Raw genomic sequence first — 18,109 nt, 5'->3', positions numbered from 1 at the left:
CCCTATAGTTCGTTGCGATCGCGAATAGAGGGATCCGTCTTTTGATCACTTTCGCTTTTATATCCATTATTAATATTATATGCAAATAATTATAATTTTTTCATGAAACTTTTTTCATTATTGGTTAGTTCATTTTAATTACTGAATAAAAATAAACAAAAGGCACATCATTCTTTTTGATTTATTTTTTTTAATGTTATATCTGAGACATCATTAATCCTTTGAATTACTTGAATAAAATTAATATTTGAACTATATGTAAAAAAAAAAGATCATTGGCTTCTACAAATTATTATTAAAAGTATTATTCTTTACAAATTTTACAAAGACTGATAAAAATTGCATCATTTATTAAAGCTTTGGTCATGAGCTCCAAACACGTGCTCAAACTTTTGACATACAAATATGAAAATATTTAAGGGATAAAATATAATTTATAAATCAAATGAAAATTTACATAGATTATTCATGTTGCAATTCTGTTATCTAAGTTTGGACATACAAATGACTGTAGAAGCGAAATTAAATACTGTTTTCAATCTAATTTATCTTAAGTAATTTGGTAGCTTGATAATCTTATAAATTAAAAAAAAAAAAAAACTTACATAGGTTAGCCATGTTGCTATTCTGTTACCTAAGTTTGGCCCAAAGTAATTTTCAGTGTCAGGCTGTAAGAGAAGGTGTAAACGAATTTTATTTACTTGTAAATTGAGCATTTTCGTACAATTAATATAAAATATTAATTGTTTAATCTAATTTTAAGAATTAATACCACTATATGTAAAGTACAACATCATCATTATTCTAATAAGTTAGAATCTTTAACATATCGATTGATTGGGTCAAGAATTTGATTATTAAAAAGTAAATACCCCAATGTCAACGTTTATGTTATTAACTAAAACTCCACTGTAAATTTTTCTATATTTAGTAAATATTCCTCTTCCTAGATTTTATGCTGGTATTTTTAACTTTTTCATCCATTTTCGGAAGCCTATTCTTCGTTGTCACTAATGTGCGCAACGTGTCTGTTCGCACCAAATGGAGTTACAAAGTTTGGAACTCTTAATTCCTTATTTAGCCGCTAGGTTGTGCTGTATAATGTCGTTTCAACTATCTCTTCGTCACTTTATCATACCTTTATACCTTTTTAATGTTTAAAGACGTTAACGTTTAAAAATTTTGTAGTTGTACATGTTATTAAGTGTGGATGAAAACCGAAGATACGTCACTGTCATGTTGTGTATCCCAGTGAGAAGATATTATATCATGAGTGCAGTTTAAAAGAGACGCCATTATGTTATGTGTTTAATTTATGAAAACTAAATTTATTTAGGAAAATTTTGAAGGACGTAGAACGGAAACTATGATTACCAAAACATCCATGTGTAGATGAAAATGCCCTCCTAATCCATAATTGGCCATTTGAAATGGCTCTGCGGAATTTGATGAAAGACCTGTTATAGCCTCTATACGGCTATACATCTTAGGAATCAAGGGATGATCCTCTTCCCTTAGCCAGGCTCTGTAACATAAAACAAAACATACAATAATTTCATAAGAAACATTTAAAATAATAATTTTTATTATATTGTATTGGATACTTGCAAATAACGTCACGCTTGGGTATGAAACCTGAATCGTGGTATTTGTTTATGCCACTATAATTGTTTATGTCAATAAATTCTATCCAGGAAATTGATTCAATGTGATAATAAACTAAGTCAAATAGTTGCTATTTAACATATCAGCTACTTTCAGTTATCTTCTTCTTCTCTATTTGCAAGTACCCAATTGGTTTGACCGAGTCGTGGTTGCTCAGAAGATAGAGCATTCGCCTACCAAATAGGTGAACCTGGTTCGAATCCTAACGATGGCTGATTGATATTCATTCTGTACCGATTACAGTACTGATGTAAAATGTCCCCAGTGGTAGACGAATCATTGGTTAGAGTCCCCTTGCCGTTAGTCTAACCGTGAAATGTTTTGTGGCTTTTCTTTCTGTATAATGCGGGTTAGTTCCATCAAAAAGTCCACCACGATGGCAAATTTCTCCCAATATTTGATCCAGAAATTCTCTTGCTTTCTGGATTAGCTTCAAAATTACAAGGCTACGGAGCTGAACATAAGTAATCGTAAATCCAAAATTTGGCTGCTCAACGACGGTTATAAAATAAAATAAAATAAAATTGTTTAACATCATTTCTTATTTTTTATACATCTCATCAACATACGTGTAACTTGGCGACATTCTATAAAAATTCCTCCATTATCTTCGACAAATGCAGCCAAATTAAGCTGCATCTATTGAAAATGAAATTTGTTTTATAATTTAGTGGCATTTACTCGGAGTAAATACAAAGATCTCCGAATCGTAAATAAATTTTCAGTTCACAAAGAAACTCCCTTATAAAACACTTAAGTAACTCTTGACTTACATTTTAGTACTTGCACTTGAATTGTAGTATTTACACTTGATTTAGTACTTTCACTTGAATCTAGTACTTACACTTTAGTAACTCTTGTTTCGGATACTCTGTGACCCAAGCCTTTGTTGTATTCTGCAACTTCAGCCCTTTGCAACTGACAAAAAATTAAAATAAAATAAAATAAATCAACAAAAAATAAAACGTATTAAAATAAGACAGAAGCATAATAATGAATTTCTAATTTAATCAATTTATGAATGAAAAACTTAATAAGGCAAGGACTATTACAAAGCATGATATACAACAACACGAAAAAAAAAAAACTTACGAAACGGCATAGAAAAATTTAATATGTTTTCGATATTACAGTTCCTAATCTTTGATATTTGACATATATTCGACACAACCATCAAGATTTAAAAAAAAGAAATTTTCGTTTCAAAATTTCAGTTGAATGAATTTTAAAATTAATTTTTTTTGTCCTGTGTAATTATTGTTGAAAAACTTTACACTAACTGAAACAAAGATGATTTTTATAATGAAAAACATAACATTGTTTACAAAAGATTTAATCAAAATATTCAGTTGCGAAAATTTTAGCTTAACATCAATATTTATTTTTGAAACATTGAGAGAAAGTGATTTCTTAAGTCTCTAGCTTTTAATGGCAAAGATATATTTAACATGCTATACCATCAGCTTTGCTAATCACCTAGACAACATCGAATGCATAACTATTCAAATGTTTAGTTATAAGAAAAATTTACACAGCAATCATGCTAATGAGTGATATGCTAAATAAAATCCTTTTATAAAAGCGGTAATGTTTAATTGTTTTTTTTATAATCATTTTAAGTTTAATAAGTGTAATTACGTTAGAATTACACTTACGTTCCACTCTTACGACTAAAGCATGTAAAAAAGTGAGGAATTTATTACCTTTTTTTAAAATGAAATGTGTACAGCGCTTTGCTCCGGAAATTAATTTCTAATTAATTTCTAATTTGGTACATGCAACTCGAGAAGTGAAATGATTATGCCTAACCATGTGATTAAAATCAGATTTGGTTGGATACCTGTAAGCGATGTCAGGCATGTGTGTCGAACCCCATTGGCTTCTGAATCGATAAATGCCATGATTTACCTACGACGACGTCACTTGCATGTATCTAACTGGAGAATAAATTTATCGTTTTCATATCTATTATTAATTAATTTTATAATTTTTTTTAATCGTTTGGTTTGCTTTATTTTAATTTTATAAAATGCTTGTATATTTTTCTTTAAAGAATGTTAATAGAAGTTTTTAAAAATAAAGTATGGACCTGTTTAAAGTATAATTTATATAAAAAAAGGAAGATGAAAATGAAATAAACAGATAATAATATGATTTAGAGATAGTGAATTACAAATTGTGAAATGTACCTTTTCACTCTACTGCAATTAGGGCGAAAAGAAACTGAAAAAGTGTGATGACGTTACATATGCCGTCTAAAATAAGAACTCCTCCAGACATTCGTCTGAACCTGTGGCGGTGACCATGGTAACGAGGTATGACTATTTCAAGTAGGGGTGCGAAGTCACCGTTTTGAAGTGGTTTCGGCTCGGGTCGGCGGGAGAAAGAGAATCTCCTTCTTCGGTCGTGTGTTAATCCTAGAGTGAAGCTACCCTCCCAAAAATGCGCCATTCTTGTTTCCATAGCACCAGATGGCTTTAGACTTTGTGGCGAGAGGAGTTCTTAGCTTAGACAGACTATATGTTGTTCGTTCACCCGTTAGAATCCAGTTAACTTGAACAATGAAAACAATGATTTCTGGTCTGGGATCCATAGGTATAACATTGGAAGCAAACTCACTATTTTAAATTTTTACAAAACGTTTTAGTTTTGACACATTTCTAGAATTCGTTTTGATTTTGAGATTAAAATCGATATTATCTCTTGAAAAAATTTCATTAAAAAATAAAAATTATGTCCTAAGAAATTTAGATATCGCTTTAGTTAGTTAAAATTTAGCATATTTTTTCTAAAATATATTTGATTTTCTTCTTGAATAAATTAGAGTACTGAATAAATTAGAGACAATTTACTTACTACTGGCAATGCTAATGTTTTCATTATTTCTATTTCTTTTTCAGAGATGACGTCATGAAAAATTGATATTTTTGGTTCTTTCCAAAGTTTTTCTTCTTTTATAGGTTGCAATAATAAATAGGGGTGATGTGATAATAGATGACAGCTCAACTGACTGGAATACAACTATGGAAGGGAATGAAGAGATTGTAATTTATTATTAAAAATAACTGCAGAGTTTAGAAAATCATATCTTAAGGCATATTAGAGCAAATACTGCCTGCTGGAGTTATGCAAAAGTTTCCACTGCAATGTGTCCAAAACTGAACGTCGCCTCATATTAATGTCACTCATTTTCAGAGCGCACTACAAAAAATGATTGATAAAAAGAAGAAGATGACATCGGATAATCACTTTAATCTACATTGTTCACATTTGCATGAACGTGCAAGATAGTTTTATTTACCTCCATTTCTAGTTTGGTGGATCAAAAATTGACAGCTCGAATGGGGCGGAGCTTCCTAACTGTTTCGTTTTGAATGTTTGCCTCATAACAGGCCTCATTAGTAAGGTGATCTTCTAAGCAAGGAAAGAGGTTCAAATGGTTCTATCACGTAACGAGGTTTCCTTTGTTCATTTATGGGGGAATGAAAACCTCTTCACACGCTTCTCGGAACCTGCTTTTGATCAAATTGCAGTTAACTTAACTGCGGTTAACAGTTAACAGTTGACTCCGGTTAACAGTTAACTACGTCACAAAATGAAAACTTGACTAGTTGTTCATTGCCACATGTTAGATCACGTCATCGTTACGTCCCAGTCTCTTTACTTAATTTACTCTTCGTATAAAGCTTATGCAAACCTTTTGGAAAGTTAATAAAGAAATTTAGACTAATGGGATTTCTAAAAGGATTTTTTCTAATAGGATTTGGTTGAGCCATGGTGGCTCAGGGGATAGAGTGCTCGCCTCCCAATGAGGTATAGTAGGTACGAATTGCAGCGATGGTTGATCGATACGAATTCAGCAGTCGGCTCATACCGACCACAGTGCTGACGTTAAATATTCTCTGGTTAAATATTCTCTGACGGATCATGGGTTGGACTCCCCTTGCTGTCAGGCTAATCGTGTGAGGTGTTCCTGGTTTTCCTCTCAATGTAACGCAAATGCTGGTATCCATCAAAAGGGGGGGGGTTCCATCAAAAAGTTCTTCAAGAAGTCAAATTTCTCCCAATACTTGATCAAAGATCAAAGCGTTCCCTTATCTCCTGGATTGGGTTCAAAATTACAGGGCTACGGAGTTGAACATTGGTAGTTGTTAACTCGAAATTGAGTCGACTGTTCAAAGACGTTTATGAAATAAAATATGGTTTGGTTATAATATCTTTAAAAATTCTTTTATTGATAAACATGTTTGTAAAGAATAACAAGAATAAAATTTCTTAACTTTTAAGAAATTTTCTTTTTGAAAGTTTGGTAATTTTTAATAAAAACCATGTCCCCTTAAATATCAAGTAAAATTAATGCAATCTTACAGGTGTAACAGTTCGCATGCTGGACTGGCACAGTTGTCTGTAACTTGCTTCGTCAAAAAGTGTTGTGTGAGTCAAAAAACCATTGTTAGAATCTTCTTTATCCAAGGAAACACTATTTGTAAATGCAAAACTATCTAAAGATGGTGCCATCATGAAACCTATGGAAAAAAATCGAAATTAGTTTTGTTGTTGATGACGCGAATGGGATTTATTTTATCTTGGAATATTTTAGCTTGGTTTTTAAAGAGTACTGTTCATATATTTTAATTTCCTGGTGCAAACTTATAAAATTAGCTCATTTATGCCCAGGCACAAAAAGTTGTCTATATATCAAAAACTATACTACCTTAAAAATTGGTAGTATATATTTGTTCTTTTTTAAAAAAAGTAAACGTTTTTGAAGGATGATAGACAAATTCTGAAGAGTCCAACGTAATATTAAAATTCAATTTTATTTTAATTTGAAGTTTTTTTCTGCCATTTTCAGGTAAAGTTTTATAAATGCAAATGAGTTTTATAAAAGTTTTATAAATGCAATCCTAACACCATTTTAATGAATGGCGCTTGTTGAAAATATCGATGCAAAAGAATTGTGGTGCAAAATATTTGTGCACCGCAATTCGAGGTGCAAATATTTGTAAATGAAATGGCATGGTGCAAAGTTTCACTCCACGTCAGTATTTGCGCTAAATAAATATTTACTTCAATGTTGAATTTCAGTCTCATTTTCTTCTGAGACTTGATATTTCGACTGTCATTTTGATATGAATTTACAGTTTACCTTCAAAGTGTATGTCTTACAAAAAGATAAAGAAAATTCTTAGTGGAAAAAAAAAATCTTTCTACTTATCGGTGTTTGGATGAAACAAGCTCATATAAACGATATCATAGATTAATTTTATAATTTAAACACACTTACTCAATTGGAGCAAACTATTAGTCAACTGCAAAAGAGAAAATCTGCCTTTCTGAAAATAAAAGAAACAAAGTAATGATATACTTGCTATTAATGAAAAATTCCATGAATGTATTTTTCTTATGCATATGCTTTATGTGTGGTTGACTGAATGTAAACAATAACAAGCTTCTTAAAAGCGGTTAGAAATTTAGAAAATTTCCGGTGTATCACTCCGCTCATGTTATGCTTACGAGACGATGTGTGATCAGGCTTAATATTCTGGGAAGTTTTAGACTTGTGATTTTTGTTTACATTTACACGTAGTCTTACTGTTCATAAGAGTTTTCTGTAATTTACAAATTCTAACAGGTAGAGAGCCTAAAACAAGTTTAAGAATATCGCAGCATAAATAAAGTGTCATGGTTTAAGTGTTAGCCCTTATTCGGCTACACAGTCGGACTTCTATTTAACGAACTTCCATTTTGAAAATTTCTTTATTTTTAGATTTTTTTTCTCTAGTTTGCGATTCTATTTTGCGATTTCTTCGTAAAATAACTTCTAAGTAGCGAAGTGAATTTTCTATTTAACGAACTTTTCTTTGAGATCCACTTTCCCTATTTCCCAAAATATTATAGAACATTTCAAACTTGTTGACGCATTTTATGAGGGAAATGACTTTGAATTGATTTTCGAAGCCACTTAACTTTTAGAGAAAGCAGCAAAACCCCCCTTTCCCTTTTTGTTTGCATTTCAAACGGAAAACTCAAACAAAATGAACAGATTTTATCAGTAGCAATTAAACTAAAGAACGCATGAGGTAATGTATGTTTAAAATTAATTTTGCAGTAAATGCATTTTTTAGTTGAAAATGTATGTAGCATGATAGTGTAACACTGGATAATGTTTTGCTCTAATCTTGCCTTCCATGAAAATTTCTTTTATGGTTAAGATTTATAAAATAAATAGTAAATACTAGTTAACAAGATAAAGGTGCATCAATTGCTATTTAAATTATGCCTTGTATTTATGAATTTAAAACCTGTTTTGTGTTGTTTAAGTATTTCAAAAGGTGATTTTCTACTTAACGAATTTTCCATAAAACGAACTTATTATAGGGATTTAGCGACTTCGTTAAATAGAGGTCCGACTGTATTTGTGAAAACTCCGTTTGTTATTTCATTTGGGTAGCGGCAGAGCAAGCTTTCGGAATCTTTCGAATTCATTTGTTGCGCGTTTCGAGGAAAGAAAGCGTTATATTGAAAACACTATAAGTATAATAATATTAGATGGCGCGTTTTTACCAGCTTACGCGCAAAAATCAGTCGGAAATAGTAAGCCGGAGGTCTTACGACGAATTTTAACCCGCAGCGCCACCTGTGATTAGGTTTACGCTGTCAACCATACATAACTTTCAAATTGCTTGATATCTTCTACGCATTATATTACCTAAATTTGTTTGATATATTTCACTCTTAACTACTCTAATACCTTATCTATTAAAAATGGAACTTACTGCGTATGTGGACCACATTAGATACCTGGACACTTCAGTGCTATTTATTACTTCTCCGTTGCTGTCCTCGAATTTTTTCTTTGCATTTTCCAGCCATGATATTGCATTTTCATAAAACCCAGAATGAAATGCTTGCCTTCCAATTTCGAAGCAGTCATCAGCTAATAATTGGATCAATTAAAAAAATGTTTGTAAAATCAATAAGTATAACTACTGATTTTCCAATAAGTATAACTATTGTATATTTCTATTAAAATACCTGTAAGTCGCAGACCACTTGGCGCACCATGTATTTCTCCGTCAGCAAGTTCTGCGGTTTTCAAGTTGTACGTTTGCTGCACTCGCAATAAAGCTTTGGCAGCTCCACTTAAATCATTTTCATCAGGAAATATTACTGAATCTTCATGAATTTCTAAAAATTAATAATAATAAATGAGCAGTTTAAGGACCATTTCTGCTAACAAGCTTTTTTCTCAACAATTTTAAATAGTTTAAAGTAGCAGGAATAGAAATTACTAACTTTAAAGGTGCAACCCAAACTTTATTAATCTATGTTTTTGAAAGTGGGTTGAAGTGGGCCGGGAAAGCTTGGTTGGCACGTTTGTAAGAACGGGAGCCGAAGACTCCCCGTGTAGTAAATGGTGACTGGTGCAAGACTAATATGTCGGGTCACAAAGTCCTCTATGTTCCCGTAACAAACAAATTATAACTCTGGGGGTACTGAATTGTACATTGATTGTTCTCTGGTTCAGATCAAAATTACGATCTGTAGATGAATGAATGCATGTATGAATGAACCCGCCCTACAAACGGATGTGACGTATGAGTGCGGCAGAAGTCAAATTCTCGGCCATAGATGACGCCACTGGAAAACAAGAACAATCGCAGCCCCTTGCCTTACTGGTACGACAATAACAACAAAAAATGGGTGGACGCTTATCAATCCTTTAGTCTCCTTTTAACAACTTTTGTAATTTGAATTGTTCAAAACAGAGATCATATCAACTAGTGAATTCATCCCAAGCTTGATCATCTATTTTATAAGAGGTTGGTCGACGTTTATCAATCCTATTACTAATATAATTACATTAGAGAGCAATTTTTTTCTGATGCATGACATTTTTTTAACAGATCTTAGAGCTTTCGCATCGCTGATTTCAAATCCGCAATCAGTTTCTCTCTCTGAGCTAAATTTATTTTTAAGAATGACATTTTTTGTCGTAATGTTCTAGTTTAAAAACGTTATATATGTTGCGTTAAACTTCTAGGGTAGTTAGGGCACATCATCAGGATTAAAATTGCATAAAAACTCATACCCGGAAATATCGTCATAGGCCGCTTCCCTGTCATGAGCAGTATCTTCGTGTGCTTCTGAACAGGTCTTAATAGGGAAGCGAATCTGGTCATGGACGGTGACAATTCATGGCGTGGGTTTTTATGGACTTTTAATCCTGATGATGTGCCCTAAATCTACTAGAACTTTGCCTTAACATTAACATGACACCTTGATATTTATAAGGTTATTAAACTTGTACATTTCGGAAAAAAAATAGATTAAAAATTTCATTGAAAAATCTGTAGCTTTAGGGGCAAAACTAATTTCAGATTTGAGATACCCACATCCGAATTAGACAAGATTAAGTCCCCTGTGTAATCAATCCTAATTCTATGGTAACTCTATGGTAGAATTAAGAGTTGAATACAACAGAATACATTTTTTTTTCTGTCCTGTTAATATTTAATTTTTAAATCATATTTTTCCTTAGTTTATTAATCTTGTTATGCCGGCCAGGTGGCCGAGTGGTTAGCGTGCCTGACTGCGAAGCCAATGGCTACGGGTTCGAATCCCGCTCTGGGCATGGATGTTTCTCTTTCTCTCTCTCTGTTGTCTTCTGATGTGTGATTGTGGCCCACCCTATGAAAGGGTATTTGTGGCAGTGTGGCGTGGGTAATGTTGCTCGCCTCCGTGACTTTGGTTCACAGGTGCCCACTGGGTAACGATAAATGAGCAACACTTCCGGCATCTTCTTAGGCGAAGAGCGAAAGTTCAGTGCCTGCCGTTATTAAAAAAAATTAATCTTGTTATTATTTTGTTATCTCATAAGTTCTTAACTTATCAAATAAGTTATTTAAATTTTCAATCTTATTATTAGTAATTAATTTGTCAATCCGATTCTATTATTATATTCAATTCCTATTAAAACTCAAGTGATTACATTTGAAAGATTTTTATTTATTTTTCCAATGCCCACCTGTGTTAACATCTGTCAATTCAGGCATATACAGGGCGATTTTGTTGACCTCCTCTTCACGGACACCATATTAGATGGGCCAACGTCGGACCCACAATGAGGACAGATAGAACAGAGAAAAAAAGAACATCCATGCCTTGCCCGGGAATCGAACCCAGAACCTTTCTGATGCAAGAACATTTCCCTGCCCCCTACACAGGGCTGTCGGGACATTTGAAAGATAACTCTTAGTTTATCCAATAGTTTTGCCCACTTTAAAAACCCAAAATTATGTTGTATTTTATGCGTTGACTTATCTGCTCTAACAGTAAAACAATATTTAACGAGCAGCGTTGATTTCAAAATAACTCTTTGTGTGACAAAAGTTGATGATGAAAAAATGCTAAAGAATATTTTTTTCCAATGCCCACCTGGAGAAGGAACTTTCGTCATGCAGACATCTGAAGGGCAGATTTGTTGGACACTCTTTCAAGGGCATAATATTAGGTGAGACAACGTTGCTCCCACAGTAAAGACACATAGAACAGAGAATGAAAGAACTTCCATGCTTTGCCCGAGATTCCAACTCAGAAACTTTCTGATGCAAGGCTAGTTCCCTGACCCCTACTCAGGCCGGACGGCATGATAAAGAATATAAATACCTTGAGTTTAAGATTATAAAATATGAATAGAAATAATTAATTAATTAGCTGGTAATTGAAGCCGTGCTTTCACTATTAAGTAAGAAGCATTTATTTAGAATGAATAAAAGCTAGCTTACCGTTCATTGGAGAGCGATTTAATTCTCGTTTTACTTCATCCCAATCTACTGTTAACTTTTTCATCAAAGCAAAAGCATTTATTGGATTCGAAATAAAATCTTGAAAGCTATTACTCGAAACTTTTTTCAAATAGCTGTAATCTTCTCTTATCCTATGAAAAAAAAAAATTTTTTTTAGCAGTGCATTAGAATAACAGCATGATTAGGTTTTCTTAAATGGTCTTATTTTTAAGGATTAAGGACGCAATTTTATAATGGTTTTAGGGATGCGACAATTAACTATAGATTATAAATTACCGAAGACCAAAACGATACTTTCTCAGAAAAGATTTATTTTTAAAAAAAAAAAAAATTAAAAAATATATAATTTTTATAAAAAACTTTTAAATTTTTGATTTGCGAATACCAAGTTGAGAAGTGGGGTACCAGAAATATGTGGCACCAATTGTTTATTTGGATCACCTAGCGAAAGCATTATTTCTAATTTTTGCCTCGATTGCCATATCTTTGAATCTAAAAGCGCAGTTAATATATCATTACACTCATTTATAGAACTCGTTTGCTTAAGTATAATTTAACACAAATTGTTATAATAATTATCAGTAATATTTTGCTATTAAAATATAATTATGATTGAAAAATTCAAAATTGTTGGTTATACAAATTATATTTTTTTTTAGTTATAAAGAAATTAAGAATCTCAAATGCTCAAATTTGTTTTTTTATTATTATTATTTCTCAGCAACCATTCAGCCGATTTCGTTCAAATTTCTGATTTGGACATTTAAAATTACAGTATTTGCGATTCTGTCAATGTCTGTTCACTTTACAATACAAAAATATTGATGTGAAGATATTTTGATTCACGCATATAATTGCAATAAGATGTATTATTAGATAATATGATGGAGGAAAATATGAATTAATGTTAAATAACGGAGAGGCAATCAAGTGGGTCGGTGAACGGAGCGAGCAGAAGGCAAGTATTTAGTAAAAATAACATTGAAACCGTTACAATGAATGATTCTTGATGTAGAAAAGAACTAACTAAGAATGAGGGAATCAGTGATTAGCGAATCAAGGGATAGACTTATTAGTAAATAAGTGAATCGGGCAGTTAGCGAATGAGCAAATTAATGGAACATAAAATCGATTATGAATGGATAAAATAAATTATATGCCTATAGTTTGTGGTACGGTTGTCTGCGACCATATTTTTTTCGACTTTTAGTTTTTTCAATCTTTTTTTCATTTCATTTTTTGATTAAAATATTTTTACCACGTTTATATCAATTTGCCTTCGTGTATGTCTGTTCTGGTGGAATTTTGTAATCGATTTTAAACTAACTTCCCGACTAGCTACATAATTCAAATTTAATAACATAATAACATAGTTCAGAATTGGATGACAATGCATGAAAATGAAGAAAAAAAAGACATATAAAGTAAAATTAAATTAAAATTGAGGAAAAATTAATATTTTCGCGATTGTCTTTTGTTGTCGATTCTATTATTTCAAATTAGTGTCACATGTCAGTTGAAAGGTTTTGTGTACAGTGAGTGAAAAAATTGAGATTTTGGAAGTGAGTACAAATAATAATAATAATAATAATATTTTTAAAAACCACGTATTTGTAGTGGAGAATAATAATTAAAAAACAAAAATTTGAAAAACGAAAAGCTTGGGGGCGCATGAAATACATGACAGTACATATACGCATACATATACACATTTTCTTACTCATACACATGCACAACCACATCCACATTCAGATACAATTACAGATATACATACACATTTTCTCATGAGCACACATACTGTTACTGTAATGTATTTCATGCGCCCCCAAGCTTTTCGTTTTTCAAATTTTTGTTTTTTAATTATTATTCTCCACTACAAAAACGTGGTTTTTAAAAATATTATTTTTATTTTTTTCTTCGATATAAATTTGAAAATATGAAAAGTAAATGAATTTTCTTACTTTCTTAATTTTGCAGTTTTCTTCTCAGTCAAATCAATGTAACGATCCAAAATTCGGATGATGGCTTTCTGCGTGTCAAGAAGTGCCTCCATCCCAGCGAGTGCGGAATATAACTCTCCACTTGTAAATTCGAAAAAGATGCTCACAATCTCAACAAATAAAACGATTTTCATTTTTTAATCTGCAATTTCAAAAAATTAATTTCGTAAATCCTTATGCAAAAAAAACCATTTGTACTAGAAGAACTTAAAGTGAAACAATAACAAGCTACACTATTAAAAATTTCGAATCAAACAGTCAAGTACCGACACTTGTACATAACAAGTACCGACACTTTACTGTGAAATACTATACCGTAATTTCTATCGAAATATTTATTTAATTAGAGTGCTTCAGTGATTTTACAGTAATTGAACTAAACTAAACTCAGCGGCGCGACAGCCCTAGAGGGCTAAGGCCTACTGTGCCCATCTCAGTTTTCTTGACCATTGGAGTCTTGTGGTCCGGTCTTGTGCAGGAGCAGATGTTCCGGTCAGGTGGTCAGTCGAACGCAGAACCCGTAGTGTTTAGTTCCCAAGCATGCTTGGTACTCATTTATCGACCCACTGAAGGGTTGAAAGGCTGAGTCAACCTTGTCCGGCCCGAGGATCGAACCATGGACCTGTGGCACGACAGCGCTACCGCTCAGCCACCGGGCGTCTTTTACTGTAATTACCATTGTAAAAATAACAATATATCACATTGTTTGTTCCGGTAAAAATTGATTTTACGATAAAAAGTACCGGCATCTTGAGTGCAGCTATTTTTTACGGTAATAACATCTGGAATTTTTTACAGAGTACGAATTTGTCAATCCAAATTAAAAATGTATTTTAATAGCAATTATGCAATTAGATACATAGTAAATAATGTTAAGAAGTTATTTTTGTTGTTTTAGATTTTCTAAAATATTTATGCTGAACACAACATTAGAAAACAACATAAAAAAATTAAGTGGATACTAATTGAACATTTTAGAAATCTTTTTTCTTCTTTGAAATGCATTTTATCTACCCTTCTTTTAGCTTTCCAATCTGTCTTAATGTTCAAACTTCGTCAAATACTTATTTATATTTAAAAAGAGAAAAAGTTTTCTTTCCATTTACATATTTATTTATTATTTTAACAAATACTTACTACCAAACGATAACAAATCATTAATTGCACCATGATTAATATCATAATTACTATTACTATTTATTATAACTATTATTATAACGACTATTAATATTATAAAAAATGTTGTATTATGTTATAAAATACGTACTGTGCAGGAGAGTATATTTTTGGCAGATAATAGAACTGAATTTTGAAATTAACTACAATATATTAAACGGAGTAAAGGAAGTTTAAACTTTAGCAAGCAAATACTTTATATTCGGTAGTGATATATTTAATTGGACCGATAAGTTCATCTGAAGTTGTCAAATGTTACATTGTTACACATCCAAAATACTTCTTTACACTGAACTTTCTTTTAATGTCCAATAAAAATGTTGCAAATTGTAAATGATTAATCCCTTTTAAAAAATAACTTAGTATGAGGCGTAACTTTTAAAGACCCAAAAATATTAATACTTTATTAGATACACATTCCACAAATCTAATATCTGATTAATGTTTGAGTAACATTTATTCTATTATTTTATTCCAAAGACACAATATAATCATATCTTTCAAACGGACTAAGTAAATAATTAAAAAACTATAAAATATTGTTAACAAATTATTATTTTAATGATTTCACAGGATTCATAAGTTCGTCTCAATTAGACCAGTATTTCACATTATTCTTTCGAAATATTTTCTTACTCTGAACTTTTTTAATATACCAATAAAAATATTATAAATTATAAATCATTTAACTCTTTTAAAAAATCACTTACTATGAAACTTATCTTCTAAAGAGAACTAAAGAATTGACACTTTATAAGATGTACCACAAATCTAATGTCCGATAAATGTTTGAGTAGCTTTTATTCTATCATATTATTGCAAAGATGCAATATTATTACACCTATCAAATGGACTAAGTAAATAACTAAAAAATATAAACTAATATAACCTAAGTTATTTCTTTGATGATAGCATTTCATTAGATCTGCAATTTTTTTAATACATCAATGAAAATATTTCTAATTATGAATCATAAATTCCTTTTAAAAAATAACTTAGTACGCGGCTTAACTTTTAAAGAGCCAAAAATATTGATACTTTATAAGATAGACCACAAATCTAATGTCCGTTTAATGTTTGAGTAACGTTTATTCTAACATATTATTCCAAAGACAGAATATTATCATATTTTTCAAACGAACTAAGTAAATAATTTAAAAAATGTATACTAATGTTTGGAGATTATTATTTTAATGATAACATTTCACTGGACCGACAAGTTCATCTAAATTTGACTAGTATTTCACATTATTGTTCTTTCAAAAGTCTTCATCTCGCTGATTTTTTTTTTAATATTCTATAAAAATGTAAATTTTAAATGAAAAATCCTTTAAAAAAGGACTTACTTTAAAACTTCCAATCATCCTAAAATGATGACTCTTTTTAAAATGTACCACAAATCTACTGTCTAATTAATGTTTGAGTAACGTGTATTCTTCAATATTACCGTAAAGACACAAGTAATGTATTAAACGCGATCCATTAAACGGACTAAGTAAAGATTTGAAAAGTATAAATTAATATTGACAAAATATTACTTTAGTGTTAACATTTCATTGGTCCGATAAGTTTAGCTAATTCTTTTCATTATTTCATATTATTATTCTTTCAAATTTTTTTATTTTGTTGACCTTCCTTGTGATATACCAATAAAAATGTTACGAATTATAAATCATAAATCCTCTAAAAAATGACTTACTTTGTAACGTCCAAGCACCCTAAAATAATGACTCTTTATAAAATGTACTACAAATCTTATGTCCGATTAATGTTTGAGTGACATGTACTCTACAATATTGTCGCAAAAGTGTCCCAGCACATCTGCAAGAAGGGCGGGGCCAAACCAAACACGAAATCGTCTGTCATATGCATTATGGAACAAAATGTGTTCAACTGCGTGAATAATTTTCTTTAAAACATCTTAAAAAAAGAAATCTTCTCAGATCAGTGAATCCTTATGACATTAACAAAGCCGATTGGTGTTTTTCGGTTTTCTTTTCTGAGACTTTATTAAACATTATTTATCTTTACAGCTGAAAGAGTGGAATCTTCTTTTAAAAGGTATTATGAAGCGAGGATCCTCTGTCTATGTGGGTTCTATAACATTTCAATATAATGTCTTTCTGCTAAGCACAGTATTATGAGAACAATAATAACCGCTTTAACTCTTCCCTTTCTACGTTGAAAATCACGTCAAAATGTTTAAAATCCTTTAAATTTAATTATTTTTTATCACTCAGGTTTGAACAAGCAAAAATATTAATTTGATGTTAAAACTTTACCGAAAACGTGTCCTAAAATTCCCCTTCATCAGATTCGTGGCATCGCAACTCAAGTCCTCACGGTTTTGAGTGCTCTGGATAGACCGTCCTAGAGTACAGTTTGTCGAGTACAGTCTGGATCGAGTACAGTTTTAGAATCCCAGTCGAAAATGAAGTAGAAGAATTGTAACAAAGCAAAAAACAACGAGGAAGCAAAAACGTAAAAAAACAAAAACGTTATCGAAATCATAGTTAAGAATGGCAGGGCTGAAAATAGCTACTCCTCTTTGATTACTGAAGGGAATACAGGGTGTTTATAAAGTCCCGGATCCGTTTTAAGGTTTTTAATAACTCATAAAATAATAAAGATAGATTAAAATTAATAACATAAATGGTTAGATAGACTCAAAAAGTTTCATGACCCTTGTCAATGAACTTCCACGTGTGCCCCCTTCGACGCACGGAGAATATCAAGTCGATAGTCTATTTCACGCCAGGTAGCGGCAAGCATGTCGGCAACCACAGAGGCTATTGCGGTTGTAATTCTGGCCTTTAGGTCATCAATGTTCGACACGATCCTCCTGTAAACATTGTTCTTTATAAATCCCTAAAGGAAAAAGTCCAGCGGGGTTATATCAGGTGATCTGGGGGGCCAAGGAATTGAACCTCCTCGCCCAATTCATCCTAATGGTCATTCAAAGAACTACGAACCATGATACCCCAATGAGGTGGTGCACCATCCTGTTGCAAAAAGACATGTGGCTGAAGCTCTTCTAGTTGTGGAAATACGAAGTTTTCCAACATGTCTAAGTATACGACTGATGAGACCGTCTTTTCTGTAAAAAAGAAAGGCCCAATGACTCGGTCGTGCATTAGTCCACACCACACATTGACCTTAGGGGAATCCCTTTGTGTCTCACGGTACTCATGGGGGTTTTCAGATCCCCACATGTGCACATTATGGCGATTTTAACAATGCCAGAAACATGAAAGGATGCTTCGTCGGAGAACATTATGCGCTTCAGAAAACCGCAATAGCCTCTGTGGATGCCGACATGCTTGCCGCTACCTGGCGTGAAATTTACTATCTACTTGATATTCTCCGTGCGACGAAAGGGGCACACGTGGAAGTTCATTGACAAGGGTCGTGAAACTTTTTGAGTCTATCTAGCCATTTATGTTATTAATTTTAATC

At 32.0% G+C, this 18,109-nt stretch overlaps 1 protein-coding gene across 1 annotated transcript in view; it reads right to left on the bottom strand.

Annotated features, from left to right (window-relative positions):
• The window catches only part of LOC107440999 (prolyl 4-hydroxylase subunit alpha-2-like), a 17,078-nt gene extending 618 nt beyond the window's left edge, over window positions 1-16,460 (bottom strand). The window contains exons 1-11 of the mRNA XM_071181777.1: window positions 16,353-16,460; window positions 13,439-13,619; window positions 11,457-11,608; window positions 8,704-8,856; window positions 8,445-8,605; window positions 6,953-7,001; window positions 6,034-6,191; window positions 4,522-4,686; window positions 2,510-2,583; window positions 1,375-1,525; window positions 606-668 (exon numbers count right to left, since the gene is read on the bottom strand). Of these exons, the coding sequence (XP_071037878.1) occupies window positions 606-668; window positions 1,375-1,525; window positions 2,510-2,583; window positions 4,522-4,686; window positions 6,034-6,191; window positions 6,953-7,001; window positions 8,445-8,605; window positions 8,704-8,856; window positions 11,457-11,608; window positions 13,439-13,611 (1,299 nt within the window). The 5' untranslated portion in view covers window positions 13,612-13,619; window positions 16,353-16,460. The remainder of the gene's footprint in view (window positions 1-605; window positions 669-1,374; window positions 1,526-2,509; window positions 2,584-4,521; window positions 4,687-6,033; window positions 6,192-6,952; window positions 7,002-8,444; window positions 8,606-8,703; window positions 8,857-11,456; window positions 11,609-13,438; window positions 13,620-16,352) is intronic.
• Between the last annotated feature and the right edge of the window lie 1,649 nt (window positions 16,461-18,109).

Source organism: Parasteatoda tepidariorum, chromosome 6 (assembly GCF_043381705.1).
Source record: "Parasteatoda tepidariorum isolate YZ-2023 chromosome 6, CAS_Ptep_4.0, whole genome shotgun sequence".
Taxonomy (NCBI): Eukaryota; Metazoa; Arthropoda; class Arachnida; order Araneae; family Theridiidae; genus Parasteatoda; species Parasteatoda tepidariorum.
Note: the sequence above shows the minus strand (reverse complement) of the source record. Positions and strands in the feature narration are given on the sequence as shown.